We start from the raw sequence: 16,276 nt of genomic DNA, 5'->3' as shown, positions 1-16,276 counted from the left end.
CTACCAATTCCACACAGTTTCTGGAAGCTAAAAATATGCATCAGAAACAAGTAAGATTAAAGAAAAAGTTACATTTATTTTGTAAAAAGGAGATATATACAAACACTTGGGGTTGCCAAGACAGTGCATGTAAACTATGGCACTTTTGTGTGCCTTCACGGTGTGCTGATTCTTACTCATGTATCCATGTTAAGTTATTTTAGAATTCCTGCTAAGATATCCCATGAATTTGAGGATGAAGCATGAGTGGGTGTGATGTCTAGTTATTTCCCTACTTAAGGTCCATCACACATTCTCTAGTCTGCGCCTTCAGGTGCGCTGTGCTCTGAACTGCCACGTTGAGGATACCAGAACCTCTTCACACTTTACTTTGACCGATAACCTCTTCATCATCGTCATCGTCTGTAACATTGACGGGAATGTAGCCTCCTTCTCTGGGAAAACACAAGCACCAGCCAGCACCTGTGAAGTCCACTGCTTTGAAGTCTATCACCTCAAGTGCCTTGAAATCAACAGTGTCCAGTCTGCAGTATATGTCGTCAAGCTTTCGCCAATATAACCAGGCCATAACCAGGCCAAGTACCTGCAAGAAACATTCATTGAAAGGGATTAGATTTAGTGATGTCAATTCTTTATGCAGTTCCTTAAATACAAGAAATTTTTATTTTAAAGGTCTTTTAAACCTGGCCATGTTAATAAATCCTCAGGTCTCATGCTAGGCAGGACTGAGCCTAATCAGAACTTGGATGGGAGATGTCCAGGGAAAACGAAGATGCTGCAGGAAGAGATGTAGGCGGTACTATTCAGCTCTAAGTCTGTACTGAATGTCCCAGCACTACTGTGCTGCTACAGGTGCAGTCTTTTAAACATGCTCTGAAAGTTATCCCCCGACACTTTTTATTTTGCAAGAGGAGGTGCGTTAGCCCTCGTGTTCTGGTCAAATTCCAGTAGGGCTTATTCCATTTTGCCTCCTTGAATTTCAGGTGGAGAAACTGCTCTTAAAATGAGCTATTTTGTAAAGCTATTTGTGCATAGGAGCAAAAGTGTACGATGGTAAAGTTGGCTGCATTTCAGTGGTAGGTAAATGAGCCCGATATACACAGTATCTAACACACTTTGGGATCCTTCAGTGCTATATAACATTATTACTGCTTCGCTAGGTGAAGGTGCATTAAAAGGAACAAGAATTTGATTTAGTTTGGTGAACATCTCTCTTGGCCTTTTCCAATTTCTCCCTCAGTCACTCAAAAGACTGATTCCCCTTATCTGCTGTGACAGTCCTAAATGCCTACTTGGTTTACATCACATGCACAGACTTGCGGCCTGGGCACAGCAATGATAGCACAAGACAGTCAGGCTCTTATAGGCCCAAGAGAGGAGATGTAACATATCCAAGGAATCTGTGACAGTTCAACTATAAGGATTTAAGCCAGACAATCTCCGGTGGCTTCTCCAAATGTAGATGAGAAAGTGCAGTAATTTTTGATTGTCATTATTTATGCATCCAAACAAAGCCATCAAAGCAAAAATATCAGCATTACTTGAGTCGATGTTATTGTCCATTTGAGTGAATAAATTCACCAAACTGGTTCGGACCATGAGGTCTGGGATCTTGCCTTCAGCAAAGTCCAATATTAAATACTGCAGAGAAAGGCAAAAAGCCAATACAATATAATGCATCTAGTCAATTGTGTGGGACTATGTATAGGAGAACAAATCTCCTCTTAACCCCTGAATGGTATCAGATCATGCTCTGAAGTATGAGATTTGACTAACTTGGCATTGGTATTATCCTGCCGGGTGACCTAGGACAAGTCATTTCCCCACTCTCTGCCTCCGTTTGCCCATCTGTACACAGAGGACAGGCAGGAGTCTTAGCAGAAATACATGCTTAATGCTTGAAAAGAACTTCTTTGAGATTCTTGGATGAATGCAAATTACTGAACTGGGGTCCCTGAAGAGTGAATTTCTCTCTTGATTAGCAGCACAAGCAGTGGCAGCATACGTTCCTCCACAACAGCCTGCTAATTTTTGTTATTCTGGCTCTAGAAAAAAGGTTCTGTTTCAATGGTCTATTCAGTCTTTGGCCTCCCTGCTGAGGTTGCCAGCAGGGGGACACGTCCCATTTATTAGAAATGGAACTGAGGCACCAGCTATTTCATGTGGATCAAACAAGAGCCATCATATAGGCTTGTCTTTGCTGCTGATCTGCGATGGATATGAATGAGTGATGTAGATCAGAACTGGATTTGCATCCCTTAGTTAGCAACCTCCTGAGTTAGCTGTAGCCTGATTTTCAGCTCCTGTTATCTGTGGCGTGATGTTTGGGCGCTCAGTTCTTCTGAGGCACTAATTTCTCCATTCTTTCAGGTTTAAGGCCCAGCCTTGATACTCAGTCTCTCAGAGTTGATCTGTTTTAGGTACTTATATGGCCCCCGTTACTGCCCAACCTTTTACATATTTATTCTCAGGCACCCCTCTGAGATTGGGGGTAGTAGAACTGCCCTCTGTACAGGCGAGAGAATAAATGATGGGCCCAGCATAACACAAAATCTTCAGTAGGGCATGTGCTTGACCCCTGCTCTCCCAAGTCCCAGGCTAGAGCCCTAACCACTGGACCATCCCTCTGCTCCAAGCAAGGCCCTTAACCTTTCAGCTATCAGCTCAGTTTCTCTGGTAACCACCACACAACAAATGAAGAAACAATGCAAACCGCCTAATACAAAATTACAAAAACCAAGTTCCCATTAAATTCTCAGCTAGAATAATGGCCTCATTTATATCACACTCTTAAATGGCTTTATCTCATTAATTATAACGCTAGTACCTTGCTAACCAGATTACAGTTAGGTCTGAAATCACAGTATTGTGCAGCCACAGTGCACATTATGGGAAGAGTGGCAAATTATTGGATTTTTTGCTAAAAACTTTATCATGCCAGAAGGAAAGAGGTGGTTCAGTGTGTTATTTATATGCTGCCATGCAGAGAAACAAAATAAAGCATTTTGATCTAAAAAAACTATTTCATTAGCACAAGATTTAAAGTATCACTTTGCGTTCACCTGACATTTTCTTATAAACGGCACAACAGTGGTGATTATGAGCAAAATGCTAGGGAGATAATTTATTAGGGTAAAAACAGGTACAAGACACTATTTACAGAACAGATGATGATAACAGTAATAATCAGAGATTTCCTGGGCTCATTTGGAACATCAGGCGTTCCAGCAAAATACGGCATGTGGCTTATTTGGTATTAACCCCTCAATTACTCAGATTTCGGAGGATGGCAGTTTCCTTGGAAGAAAAAAGTTTTGGGCCAATTTCAATCTCTGATGCCCACGGGCACAACTGCATTGACTTCAGTACAGAAGGCCCACTGACATGTGAGCTGAATATGGTGTTATGAATCCAAGCACAGTGGAATGATGGACCCTGATGAACAATAATGATGACTGGTGGGCATACCTCAGATGCTTTGGCTTGGTTTGGATAAGCGTTCTAAAGTTGAGATGCTAATCTGAACACTGTCCAAACTCTTGGGTTTGCAAAATTGGAAACCCAACCACAGTAGACACACCTCGTTCATTATATTTTGCTCTGGAACCTTGTGTTTCTTTTAGTTCTTCCAGATCCATGCTCCTGGCTAGAAACAATTCAATTTGAAACATCTTGCTGTGAAACAGAAGAGACTAAGGCCTGGTCCACACTAACCCCCCACTTCGAACTAAGGTACGCAAATTCAGCTACGTTATTAACGTAGCTGAATTCGAAGTACCTTAGTTCGAACTTACCGCGGCTCCAGACGCGGCAGGCAGGCTCCCCCGTCGATGCCGCGTACTCCTCTCGCCGAGCTGGAGTACCGGCGTCGACGGCGAGTACTTCCGGGATCGATCCCAGAAGATCGATTGCCTGCCGCCGAACCAGGAAGTAAGTGTAGACCTGCCCTAAGAAGTGCTCTGTAAGCAGTGAAGCCTTCTCTCAGAAGGCTAGGCAGCCTTTGCCTGTGATTCATTGTTTTGAGCCAGATGGGCTCAATTTGGAAATACAAGTGCCTTAAGGACATCGGGATCCATATTTAGATGCTCAAATCACATTAAACAGGCACTGACACATTCAAGTGCCAAGTGAGAATTCCAATATAGAATTTGAATGCATTGTTTGGGTATTTATGTTTGAAAATCGCACTTGCAGTATAACTAGTAGACCAGTCCTAAACTGCTGTGCAGACCCTGCTGCCACATGCTCATGTGCTTGGCTATTTGAAACAAAGGAGCGAGGGCAATCCCTCGAGACCTTTTGCTGTTTATGCAGTGCTATCACCCAAGAGTAGGTCACTCCCATGATATACTACTCTGCAGCTATTACAGTACTGTGATGGGAACACACAGGGCAATGAGTCTAGTGTGCGGACAGGAACACAATGTTTTGAATTGAATTGAACTTTTCCGAAGCTTGTGGTGGGAGGAAGGGGTTGACTTGCCCTCTATATAGGCCTCTGTAGGTGATGACTTGTTTTTTAAGTTCTGAATGACCAAAACTGCACTGAGATACAGTGCAGAAAGAGCACACATACCAGCTGGGGCAATGCATTAAGAGGAGTACGTTACTAAGTTACATGGAGTTTATTCTCCCAAGCAATTCACTTCATGCCATGGTGTAGGAGCTTTGTGTAAGATTAAAGCTATATAATCCTATGGTTTAAGATAACCTAATTTGAAGTCCGCAGGGCTTTCCCTATCATTTTGCGAATGCTATTAGCAAACATGTTTTCTTCTAACATTGCTTAAAGGACATTGAAGTGTAAATCAGGAAGTAACCAAACTGCATCTGCCACATTTATTAATTTGAGTCTAACACATTATTGTGGCATATTGTTTTTAGAGCTGAAAAATTATAATAATGATTTATTTGAGTCCTAATCAATCTGTGAAATTGTCTGGAAACTGAGAATGTTAAAAGGAAGAGACAAATGGGGATAAATAGGCCTGGGTGTAATGCACTTTAAATTACACAACAGTTTTGCCATTAAGTAGAATGGAAAATGAGTTTGCCAACAAGAAGCTACACAATTTGCAGACAGACATAACACTAAATTGACTATGGGGAAATAACTAATCAAATCAGTGGTCTCCAGTGAACAGATAAACATTAACAACATCGGATTTATTAATTTCTCTTTGGAAAAAGAAGGGAAGCTCTGCCATTCATGCTAATGGTCCGTGCAGGTGATCCGAAAATTATGCTTGAAGTTGACTTGGCCTCTGAGACTGACCAACAATTTTGCACTTCCCATGGAACACTAATACTGATGGAGCCTACAGATGTCTAGTTTTACTTTACAGTTGTTCAATCAGTCACAGAAGTAAGAGAAGGCTATGACCAATTAGGGCACATAGCGCATTCCCCTAACAGTTCAGGATTGTTCGCTACAGCATGCTCTTTGCCGGGTCTAGTTTCAGCCATCCATTGCTGTTGCGTTATTTTATGAATAGCACGCTATGCAACATCTTTTATTAAAACTGATCATTAGAATGACTTGCCCAGTGTTTGTGGAACATCCAGCACATATGACAGTGTTTCTCATGCAATACACATTGCTGGTATGGAAGTTGCTAGTACTTGACCCTATCCAATCTAAAGCTGTAACAACAAAGGCTTCTATGCAATGGCTCAGAGTAAGCAGCAATCATCTAGTACATGCAGGGGTCTTCCCTTATTCACAGGTCACGATAGTAAGGGAGCTGGGAGGCTGTATAGCAGAGACCAGGATCAAGCACACCCTTTGATAATTAAAAGTACAATAATTGTTTTAAGAGTCCCAGTTGTTCCATCCTCGGGGCTTCGCCGAGCATCCTGTCTATTTTATGTCTATCTTATAGTGGAAGCTTTTTGGGGCAGGGGCCGTCCCCGTGTTTCCTGTTTTTATACCACAGAGTACATTGCTGGCACTTGAACAGTATGTTATCATCATCCTTAGAGAGGTGCTACAGAGTGCAAAGTTAGGCTTGGCAAACCGATCAATTGACCGGTCAAATGTCAGCTGGCAGTCAAATATTGTCAAATATTCCGGTAAGAGTGCCCTGAGGTCTTCTTACTGATTTGTTTCTGTGGTCACTGTTCAAATAAATTAGTGCTTTAAAATGTTTGACCATCTTTCAACAATATTTGGCCAGTCAATTGACCAATTATTGTTGGATCCGTCAAATGCCCAATCTTAGAAGTATTATTATTAGGGATTCTTCTGTTTGAAAGGCATTATATAAATCAGGGGTGGCCAAACTTACTGACTCTCCAAGCCACATACGACAATCTTCAGAAGTTTGAGAGCAGGGGCATACCTGCACAAGATACTTTGCCAGAAGCTGGGAATGGGCAACAGGGGATGGATCACTTGATGATTCCCTGTTCTGTTCGTTCCCTCTGGGGCACCTGGTATTGGCCACTGTCGGCAGACAGGACACTGGGCTAGATGGACCTTTGGTCTGACCCAGTATGGCCATTCTTATGCTGGGGCTCGGGGCTTCAGCCCCGCAGGAGGTGGCTGCCGGGGCTTGGCCCTGATCCTACTGAAATCCCAAGCCACAGCATGCGTGCCCCATGGGGCTGAAGCCTCGAAAACCCCTTCTCCACTGGGCAGAAGGCCCTACCCAACCACCCTGCTGCAAGGCAGAGGTCCTGAGCTCCCCACTCCCAGTATGGTAGGTGGAGAATGGGGGAGTGTAGGGGGTTCTGCAAGCTGCACTAACTGTAACAGAGACGCATGTGGCTCGCGAGCTGTGGTTTGGCTACCCCGATATAAATGAAATACTAAGATTTTATTCGTATTATTTGTTAGAAAATAAAACCACAGAAATGGAAAGTAAAGTGAACATTAGAATCTTCAGAACACTTCACATCATTTAGCTATCCAGATGGCTTGAAATCAACATATCTTGCAGCTCAAATGATCTTCTAATAAGTTTGTTTTATGCCCCGTGGCTTTGAAAACAATTCATTACTAAAATAGATAGTAATGTGTCCTCATGCTATTCTTTCAAGAATCATGCATCACTAAAGGCATGAGGAATACATTAGCCTCCTGACACTATTTACAATCCAGAAATTGTGCAATGGAATATACAGAACTTCTAACGTTCAATTGATTCTTATGCCATAGAATTGAAGCAGAAAGAAATAAGCAAAGCAGGCAGACTTCTGGTTGATGGAATCTGATAGCCAGCTTAGAAATTCAAAACACTTTATTTCATCACATATTCATTACTGCTGCTATGCTGACCGCAAACTCAGGTCAGAAACAAAAAGGAAAGTCATGCTCTAAAACAGTAGGCAGTGCTCTCCAGAGCCCACTAAGAAAAAGGTTTAAGACTCGCATTTCAAAAATCTAATGCCACTTGTTAGCTCTATCCAGTTCTTATACGATAGTGTCCATCACTGTGTAAATGAAGGGCCAGGTTGTCCTTAGCAAGAGCTTAAGTGCTTTGCACACGGGCACCTGATACTTCAATGGCAAAACCAGGATGAGATCTCACATGTTCCTGACTTCCACTACTGTACTTAAGTCCATTAGACCATGCTGTCCTGGAATCAGCAGAGGAATTCAGGCTCCAGTGCTATTAAACTACCAGGAGAGATTGAAGGAGCCCACACTAGAATATCATTGAATCATAGGAATGGAAGGCCAGAAGGGACCTTGAGAAGTCACCAAGTCCAGCCCCTGCGCTGAGGCAGGACCAAGTAAACCTAGAGCATATCTGTCAGGTGTTTGTCCAACCTGGTCTTAAAACCCTCCAATGACGGGGATTCCACCACCTCCCTTGGAAGCCTGCTCCAGAGCTTAAGCACCCTTAGAGTTTGACAGTTTTCCCTAATATCTAACCTCAATCTCCCTTGCTGCAGATTATACCCATAACTTCTTGTCCTACCATCAGTGGACAAGGCGAACAATTGATCTCCATCCTCTTTATAACAGCCCTTAATATATTTGAAGACTGTTATCAGGTCCGTCCCCCCCACCTCCGAGTCTTTTTTTCTCAAGACTAAACAAGCTCAGGTTTTTTAACCATTCCCCATAGGTCAGGTTTTTTAAACCTATCATCATTTTTGTTGCTCTCCTCTGGACTCTCTCTAATTTGCCACATCTTTCCTGTTGTGTCTTACATACGACACTCCTATTCATGCACTCTAGAATAATATTAGTCTTTTTCGCAAGATCACATTGTTGACTCATTAAATTTGTCATCCACTATCACCTGCAGAACCTTTTCACTAGTACTACCACCTAGCCAGTTATTCCCCATTTTGTAGTTGAGCATTTGACTTTTCCTGCCTAAGTGTAGTACTTAGCACTTGTCTTTGACTGAATTTCATCTTGTTGCTTTCAGATCAATTCTCCAATTTGTCAAGTTTGTTTTGTATTCTAATCCTGTCCTCCAAAGTGGTAGCAACCCCTCCCTGCTCGGTTTCATCTGCAAATGTTATAAGCATACTCTCTGCTCCATTATGCAAGTTATTAATGAAAATATTGAAGTACTGGACCCAGGACTGACCCCTGTGGGATCCACTTGCCACACCCTCCTCGTTTGACAGCAAACCATTGATACTAAAGTATGGTCTTTCAACCAGTTGTGCACTCAGCTTATAATAATTTCATCTAGACCACATTTCCCTAGTTTGCGTATGAGAATGTCATGTGTGACTGCAACAAAAGCCTTTCTAAAATCTATCCCACATAACCAGGTGACTGCTATCAGGGGGCTAAAAGTTACAAGGTGGGCTGGGCACCACCTCCTCCCCCAGCCATTTTGTGTGGAGAGAGGCAAGTCTCTAACTCATTCTCACAAGAAACAAAGTAGGTGCCTAAGCCAGCTAATTCCAGGAGAGGGGTTCCCAGCTGTGGCTTGCTAGCAGAGATTGGTGCCTCCCAGCAGCCTGAACTCAGGTACCTATCTCCGTGAGAGGGTCAGGGCTTAAGATATGCTCCTCTTTTCAGAATTTCCCCGTGGCTAGTTTAGGCAGCTACCTGTCTAATGTGCTGACTTTTGTGGGTCCCTTTCTAAGGCACTTATCTCTCCCCATGGACTGAATAAGGAGCACAGGGACCTAACTCAGGCTTTGTGCATCACATGTTGTTTCTCTGATTTTCTAGATCCTTTGGGATTTCCATATCTTCAACGTATGGCCCTATTGTTCCACCTCTCAGCCACTTTAAGGTGATTATCAAAGGGTTATAGCTTTGTCTAGAAGTTAGGCCTTTTATGGATGCAGGCCTAAATTCCCCCTTTCCTCACTACACTGAAAAAGGGAAAGAAAAAAAAAAGGTTAGGGCAGTAAGAGGGAAAGCAGAAGGCTGTATTTGTTAATTAGCTCTACCAAAAGAACACTATTTCTGGAACAGTTAATGAATCCTTCAACTAGGAGCAGTGGCAGATTAGCCACTGGGATGTTGGGGCCCATGCCCAGGGGCCCCAGCCAACCGGGGGGCCCTGGAAAAAATCCACCGCCGGGCGGAAGCCCCCACACTCCATCTCTGCTCCGGGGCAGCAGCCACGGGACGGGGGAAGCCCCCCTAGCGGATCCCGACCCCGGCAGAAGCTGCGGGGCAGCAGGGCAAGACCCCCTCCAGCGGCCCCTGACCCCACTCTCCAGCAGAAGTGATGGGTGGCCAGGGCTGGAGAAGCCCCAGGACCTCAACCCTGGTCCCCCACAAAAGCGCAAGGGGTGGTGGGGGAAGCCCCAGCACCCGGACCCCTGCTGTGGCTCTGGGACTGGAGGAGCTCTCACTCCCGCACTATGGCCCCGGGGCTGTGGTGCGGGGACAGAGCTTATCCGGTCTTGGGGCCCGGGGGGGAGGGGGGGGAGAGAGAGACACAGAAAGGAGCAAAAGGGGTTGTCAAGCTGTAGTGGGGAGGGGTGTAATGGGGGGGGCCCTGGGTGGAACAGAGGCAGGCCCTGGGGAAGGGACAGAAAGGGGCAGAATGGGGGTGGAGCAGTGGTGAGGGGCCCCCCACTTGCTCTGGCCCAGGGTCCCAGGAAACCTTAATCCACCTCTGACTAGGAGCCTATGCAATGTTCTCTTTTGGTGGATCCGCCATCCTGAAAAACGTTTTATGATAACCAGGGAAGTAAAGAGAGGAAGGCAAAACCCACTGCTGACAGGCAGGGAGAGCAGACCCGCACGGACCTTCCCAACAGCCACGTGATTTGATGGAGCACGCTCATTACCTTCCACTCCACTGGCACTTTCACACACCTAGAGTTGTGGCATTCCTCCCTCAGATCACATGAACACGGGCACCTCCGAAGCCCAAACAATGGGGAGGCGGGGGTGTCACTAGACAGCAACATGATACACTAGCTCCCAGTCTGGGGAACAGGGGACCAAGCACCTGGGGCATTGTGCATGTGACAGATTGCTAGCAGCAGCCTCCTGATCACTGCCAGTGCTGCAGGGTGAAGATGGCTACAGGCTCAGCTGCGAGCAATTAAACACTTTCTGTTGGGGGATTATGAGCTGCTGGGTGGTAATTCCTGGGCTACTGATGCATGTGGGAGGGTATAAGTAGAAACAACAGGCAGCAAGGGGAAGCTCAGAAGGTGAGCTGAGCTGAAGAGGGAGGTGGCATGGAAAGCGCCTGCTTCAAGTTGCCTCTGTTATGTTGTGTGTGTAAACGTGCGGAGGAATAAAAGGTACATGTGCAAGGAGCTGCCTCAGACTAACTGTGCTCCTAGACTGTGCTGCCTCTGCAGTAGGTATTTTTTTTCCCCTCAGGTTCATGGACCTACCGTGGGCATTGGACTGGTTTTCTTCAAGAGTATGAAAGATGTAATAAATCTATACATACTTGGCACACACAACCGCATAAGTCTGTCCCAGACAATGAAATATTCCAGCTCTACCCAGCTGCATACCAAATTCATCTTGGCACAACCGCTCGCATTAAGGAGAGCCACATAGAGCAAAGGAGGCTCAATTTAGTTGAAAAATAATTATGTGGCATCATTATTCATTTGTGTTTGAAACTGACAAGACTGCAGGATATTTTCATGCAGTATTTTGTGTTTTTCTAAGTTGCAGCGGGCAATCCAAAGGGACAACGATATTCTGACCCTTTCAGTAAAATGAAAATCATCCCCATTGTTTCTCATTTTAAGGCCTCAAATATCTAGCTCCTCAAAATTTTGTGCTATCTTTATTATTACGGGGATGGGCCCTGTCTTCCTGATGTAGACATTAGAGATCTCACGGCAACTTTTGTAACAGCTGGTGTTTATAGCGCTGCTCTTGGTCAAAGTTTCCCCTTCCCTCACTGCTGTCCCATGTGTTGGGTGGTTTTTGGTCCCCACCCCAGAGGTGGCTGCATCAGAGGGTATGTCTACACTGCAGGCAGAGGTGTGACTGCAGCAGGTGTAGACATACCTGAGCTAGCTTTGAGATGCAGCAAGCAAGTGAAGCGGTGCCAGCATGGGCTGTACAGGCCGTCCCAGTACCTGCGCGATTAGCCTGCAGTGCCGCGGCATCGCTGCTATCGTTATTTGAGCTGGTTGGATCAAAGATAGCGTGGGTGTAGAATCATAGACTCCTGGGGTTAGGAGGGACCGCAAAGGTCATCTAGTCTAACCCCCTGCCAAGATGCAGGACCCATCTGATTGCAGTGCAGACATACCTTCAGTGGTGCTGGCTAGTTCGTACTAGTTTGTGAAACCGGATCCTTTGGATTGAGAGGTGCTGTGGAAATGTCACACGGTATTAGAGTCATGGCTTGGTGATGCTGAGGCCAATCCTATAAGTTGCTGGGCACCTTGAGGCCGGGATCCTGCTCTCATTGAAGTCAAAAGCTTCCATTGATGGGTGCAGAATCAGACCCTGAATGCCCTCAAGTCCCTTAGGATCAGTTTCTACTGCCCCTTACTCATACTGAATAGTGCTTAACTCCATACATGGTCCCACTGACTTCAATGGGACTACTTGTGGTACAAGATACTAGGCACCGATATGGCACTTCAGCACATGTCTATCAGCCAAGCACGTAACTTTAAATCATGCACATACGTACTTCCTTGAATCAAGGCCCTATTTGAATATGAAGAGGGCATTAGAATTGGAATCTGGCCCTTTGACTTCAACGTTGAAGTTGAAAGCACATTGCAACCTGCAGAATCCAGCCATTTGAGACATAATGTACTCCCCTAACGATGTAGGCTGGATTCAAGGGGGATGAAATTTGAACATTCACATTGTGCTTTGGCTTCAGGTTTTAATCAAAGACTCCTTAGAAGAATAAAGGCATCTGAGCTTCACAAACTCACTAGTCCACATTCCCCAGTCTTCGTTCTCCTCCAAGTGTGAACCAACTTCCGTAACAACTCACCCTACCTGTATTTTTTAACTGAATAAAAATATAAAAGGCTGCCAGGCATTCAATATCCCACTCTCTGAAGGCCTCCTGCTTCCAGAAGCAAAGAGACTTCTAATGTGAGTGCTGCTTTTATTACTAGTCAATATCAGGGAACATTTTATTGCACAAAAGAGTATTAGTTACGTGTTCCAAAATGTAGCAAACCTCCATCCAATAAAAGGTGCTCTTCCCCTGACTTAACTCCCATTACATCTAGGAACATTACTGAGTGATTGGAGAAGTAGGTGGACGTTACTACTTGCCAATGGTTTAAAGCATGCTAACAACCCGCTGTGCTCATTGTGGATGAAATTCATCCCTATGCAGACAACCAGATCATGGCCTACACACTGCCACTACTGGAATGCTTATATGGGATTGAAATGGCATACAGACCTTACACTGGGTCTCTGCAAAAGGGTGAATTTCACTCAGTGCAATTTCTATAAAAAGGTGTTAAACTCTCCAAATGACATGTCTGTAGATATTTTATAAATCTAGAGAATTGTTCAAGAACAGGTGGCTACAAACATGGTCTTCTTGCTACTGTAAGATACAATATACTGTGGGGTTTTGCTCAGGTTACAAGGACTGGCTATAACAGGTCATGTACAGTGCTTAATGAGAACTGAATAATAATTGTAATAATGGTAATGAGACTCGGTGGGGCTGGTAGGCTCAGGGGATTGGAAATGGCATCCAAAGCATTTCACTTCTCTCACCAATTCAAATCTTGCCCAGGTGCCTCTGTCATAAATAGCTGATGGATCAGCTTTTGCTCAAAGGCTTTGAGGTATCCTAATTAATGTGTGATGAAGGAAAGTCAGTGAGGGGTGTTTATAAACATTCACCAACTGCACTGAAAGACGCACCTGATGTTGGTAATTAATTCTGGTCTGAAGAATTGATCAGCCATCACTAAAAGGTTGCTCAGGGGCCCCTTGCAAATTACCTCCTGTTAATTAGAACAAATAAAAGGAAATGCTACATTGCACAGCAGATAGCATAGCTATGGAGAAGGTCAGCGCCAAATATGGCAGCTGGGTGTAATAACGGTCTGGATAATATTCATGGCCAAAGAATATTTGCAGTTATGCAAACCGAAGAGAAGGAAGGATGCATGGAAAGGAAAGATGTGTGTGTGCAGGTGTTTTTCACCTCCATGCACTGAACAAGCTAAATTCTATGCTGATGTGAATGGGTGCAACTTCACTAACTTCTATGGAGTTTCCCCCATTTACAACAACACAGAATTTGGCCCAAGATTATTTGTATCTATATTATTTTGTTTTGTGGCAGTGCCTGGGAGCACAAGTCATGGACCAGGACCTCATTGCGCTAGGTGCTGTACAAACGCCTCCCAAAAATAATACAAATACAACCCAGATCTTACACAGCACTTTACAATGGAGGTCAGTATCATTATCCCCATTTTACAGGGGTTAAACTGAGGCACGGAGCAGAGACGTGACCTGCCAGAGGTCACCCAGCAGGCACAGAGTCAGGAACAGAATCCAGGTCTTCTGCATCTGAGTCCACTTTATATAGAACATATTTCATCTCAAAGCACTTTACAAAGAAACTGAGTTAAAAGCTCATCCCTTAGAAGTACTCACGCTTGAGCGCAACGCGGTAGCTGCTGAAGTGTGCCCACCAACATTACTCAAGAATTTAGGACAGGAAGTGAAAGCGGCGAACCACATTCATTCAGTTGAAACTGCAGGGGGAATGTAAGTGGGGAGTATGCAATTACTCGCAGTGACACATTCATGTGGATCCCTTCCCTCTTACTCCTCTGCACGTGCTACCCACCCATGTGGTCCCTTTTCTGTCCTGCTCCCCTGGACATTTCCCTTCTGATGGAGACACTGGCCCCATGCAGCTACTGTTTCCTCTCCTCTTCCACTTACTCAACAGTGGCCTTTAATGGAGGCAGCTGAGCTGCCTTCTTGTTGCAAGCTCCTCTTATAGGCCCAGGCACTCTCTACAGCGAAGAGCTTGGAGGCCTGTAGGAGCAGCAAAGCCAGGTCTCCGCCGACTATGAGCAAGTGGCCAACAGACCAAAGACGAGAAACCACTAGACTAGACACACACGGCACAGGAGGGAGATTTACACCTCGGGGTGAAGCATTTGGAATTGGGTGCTCTGCGGACAGAGCTGGCACGCTGCTCCCTCCTTTTCCACCAGACAATGAACACGTTTGCTGTGCAACACTCCCAGACCACGGAGACAGCCTGGTCTGCACACGGACTCTTCCCAGACTTTGTCATCTCGAGGCCCATGAGCGCTGGCAGCCAAACCAACTTCTCTGCAATTCAGTTTCCTTCTGTGGAATGGGGAGGGTAGCTATCTACCAGGAGGAGCTGGGAGGCTTAACTGGAAGGTTAGTTATTGCTTATGAATTAAACTCTCCAAACAGCAGCAGCAGAGAGTGAAGCCAACTGGATCAGAGCTGCCTCTTTTTTTTAAATAAGAGAAATAGCACCAGTATGCTCAAGCCTCAGCAATTTCAACCCTATTCTACTTTCCGTGACTGCAAGGCTATTATAGGCCACCTGAGAGTGTGAATGCTGACAGGCAATGAAGCAGATGTATCATTTGTACTCATGATCCTTTTCCTATTGACCTATTAAAAACCCTGTCACTGTCACAGTCTCTCTTTAGAGCCATATTTTCCGTAATAGAAATGTCTTATGTCCCAAAGAAAAGGGGTGCTTGTTATTCAAAGCCTAAACAATGCTTCTCTCAAACCTCCCCGCTGTACTTACTCAAGTGGCTCGTTCATATTTTCCTGTTCAGAGCAAGAATCTTGGAAGGGGGTCTCCTTGCTGCGTTGGTATCTGACGTCAAGAAATCTGCAATGGAAACTCAAGGGTGTGCTTAATGGGGGAGATCGTGTGCATTTAACTGAGTGAGAGAAAGGGATGGCAGGAGGGACAAGTTATTAAAGGCTCTTACGACATTATGCTGAGTGCTTGTGTAACGATGCTGGTTCTGGCGGGACCCAACTGAGAGTGCCAATTCAGGACAAATTGCTAAAACAGAGCAGTTACAGCCCAAGGCTGGGGTTTTTCCACCTCTAAGGCAAACCAAACCAGCCAGATAGTGAAGACTTTGGTCTCACCCCACTGGCTAACCACAAGTCACACAAGCAATTCCCTAAGACACTCCAGTTTCTCAGTATCACCACCAGTGCCACTCGTTATGGGGACAAATGGTTATGAAAACCAATACCCCAAGAAAAGAAAAAAAAAGGTTCTCTCGATCCCAAAGCACCAAGCCCCAGACCCAGGTCAATATACAAATTAGATCTTAGCCACAAATCACGCTGTTGCCAATCCTTTAGAATCTAAAATCTAAAGGTTTATTCATAAAAGGAAAAAGATCTAGATGAGAGCTAGAATTGGTTAAATGGAATCAATTACATACAGTAATGGCAAAGTTCTTGGTTTAGGCTTGTAACAGTGATGAACTAAACTGCATGTTCAAATCAAGTCTCTGGAATACATCCCCAGCTGGGATGGGTCATCAGTCCTTTGTGTAGAGCTTCTGTTTATAGCAAAGTCCCTCCAGCGGTAAGAAGCAGGATTGAAGACAAGATGGAGATGAGGCATCAGCCTTTTAAAGTCTTTTCCAGGTGTAAGAAAACCTCTTTGTTATTACTGTGGAAAATTACAGCAAAATGGAGTCTGGAGTCACATGGGCCAGTTCCTGCACACTTTGCTGAGTCTCAAGGCATATTTGCCTTCTCTCAAGCCTTTGGGTTCATTGTATAGCTGATGGTCCTTAATGGGCCATCAAGCAGGCTAGGCAGAGCTAACACCAGCTTGTCTGGGACGTCACCCAGAAGCATAGCATAAGTTTGAAATACAGACAG

The 16,276-nt window shown here is 44.9% G+C and overlaps 1 protein-coding gene across 1 annotated transcript in view; it reads right to left on the bottom strand.

Annotated features, from left to right (window-relative positions):
* Positions 1-358: 358 nt before the first annotated feature.
* The window catches only part of LOC135874779 (tetraspanin-15-like), a 198,079-nt gene continuing 182,161 nt past the window's right edge, over positions 359-16,276 (bottom strand). The window contains exon 8 of the mRNA XM_065399708.1: positions 359-583. Coding sequence (XP_065255780.1) covers positions 359-583 — 225 coding nt within the window. The remainder of the gene's footprint in view (positions 584-16,276) is intronic.

The sequence above is a fragment of the Emys orbicularis genome, chromosome 2, assembly GCF_028017835.1.
Source record: "Emys orbicularis isolate rEmyOrb1 chromosome 2, rEmyOrb1.hap1, whole genome shotgun sequence".
NCBI lineage: Eukaryota > Metazoa > Chordata > Testudines > Emydidae > Emys > Emys orbicularis.
This window is presented reverse-complemented; position numbering and strand designations above follow the sequence as displayed.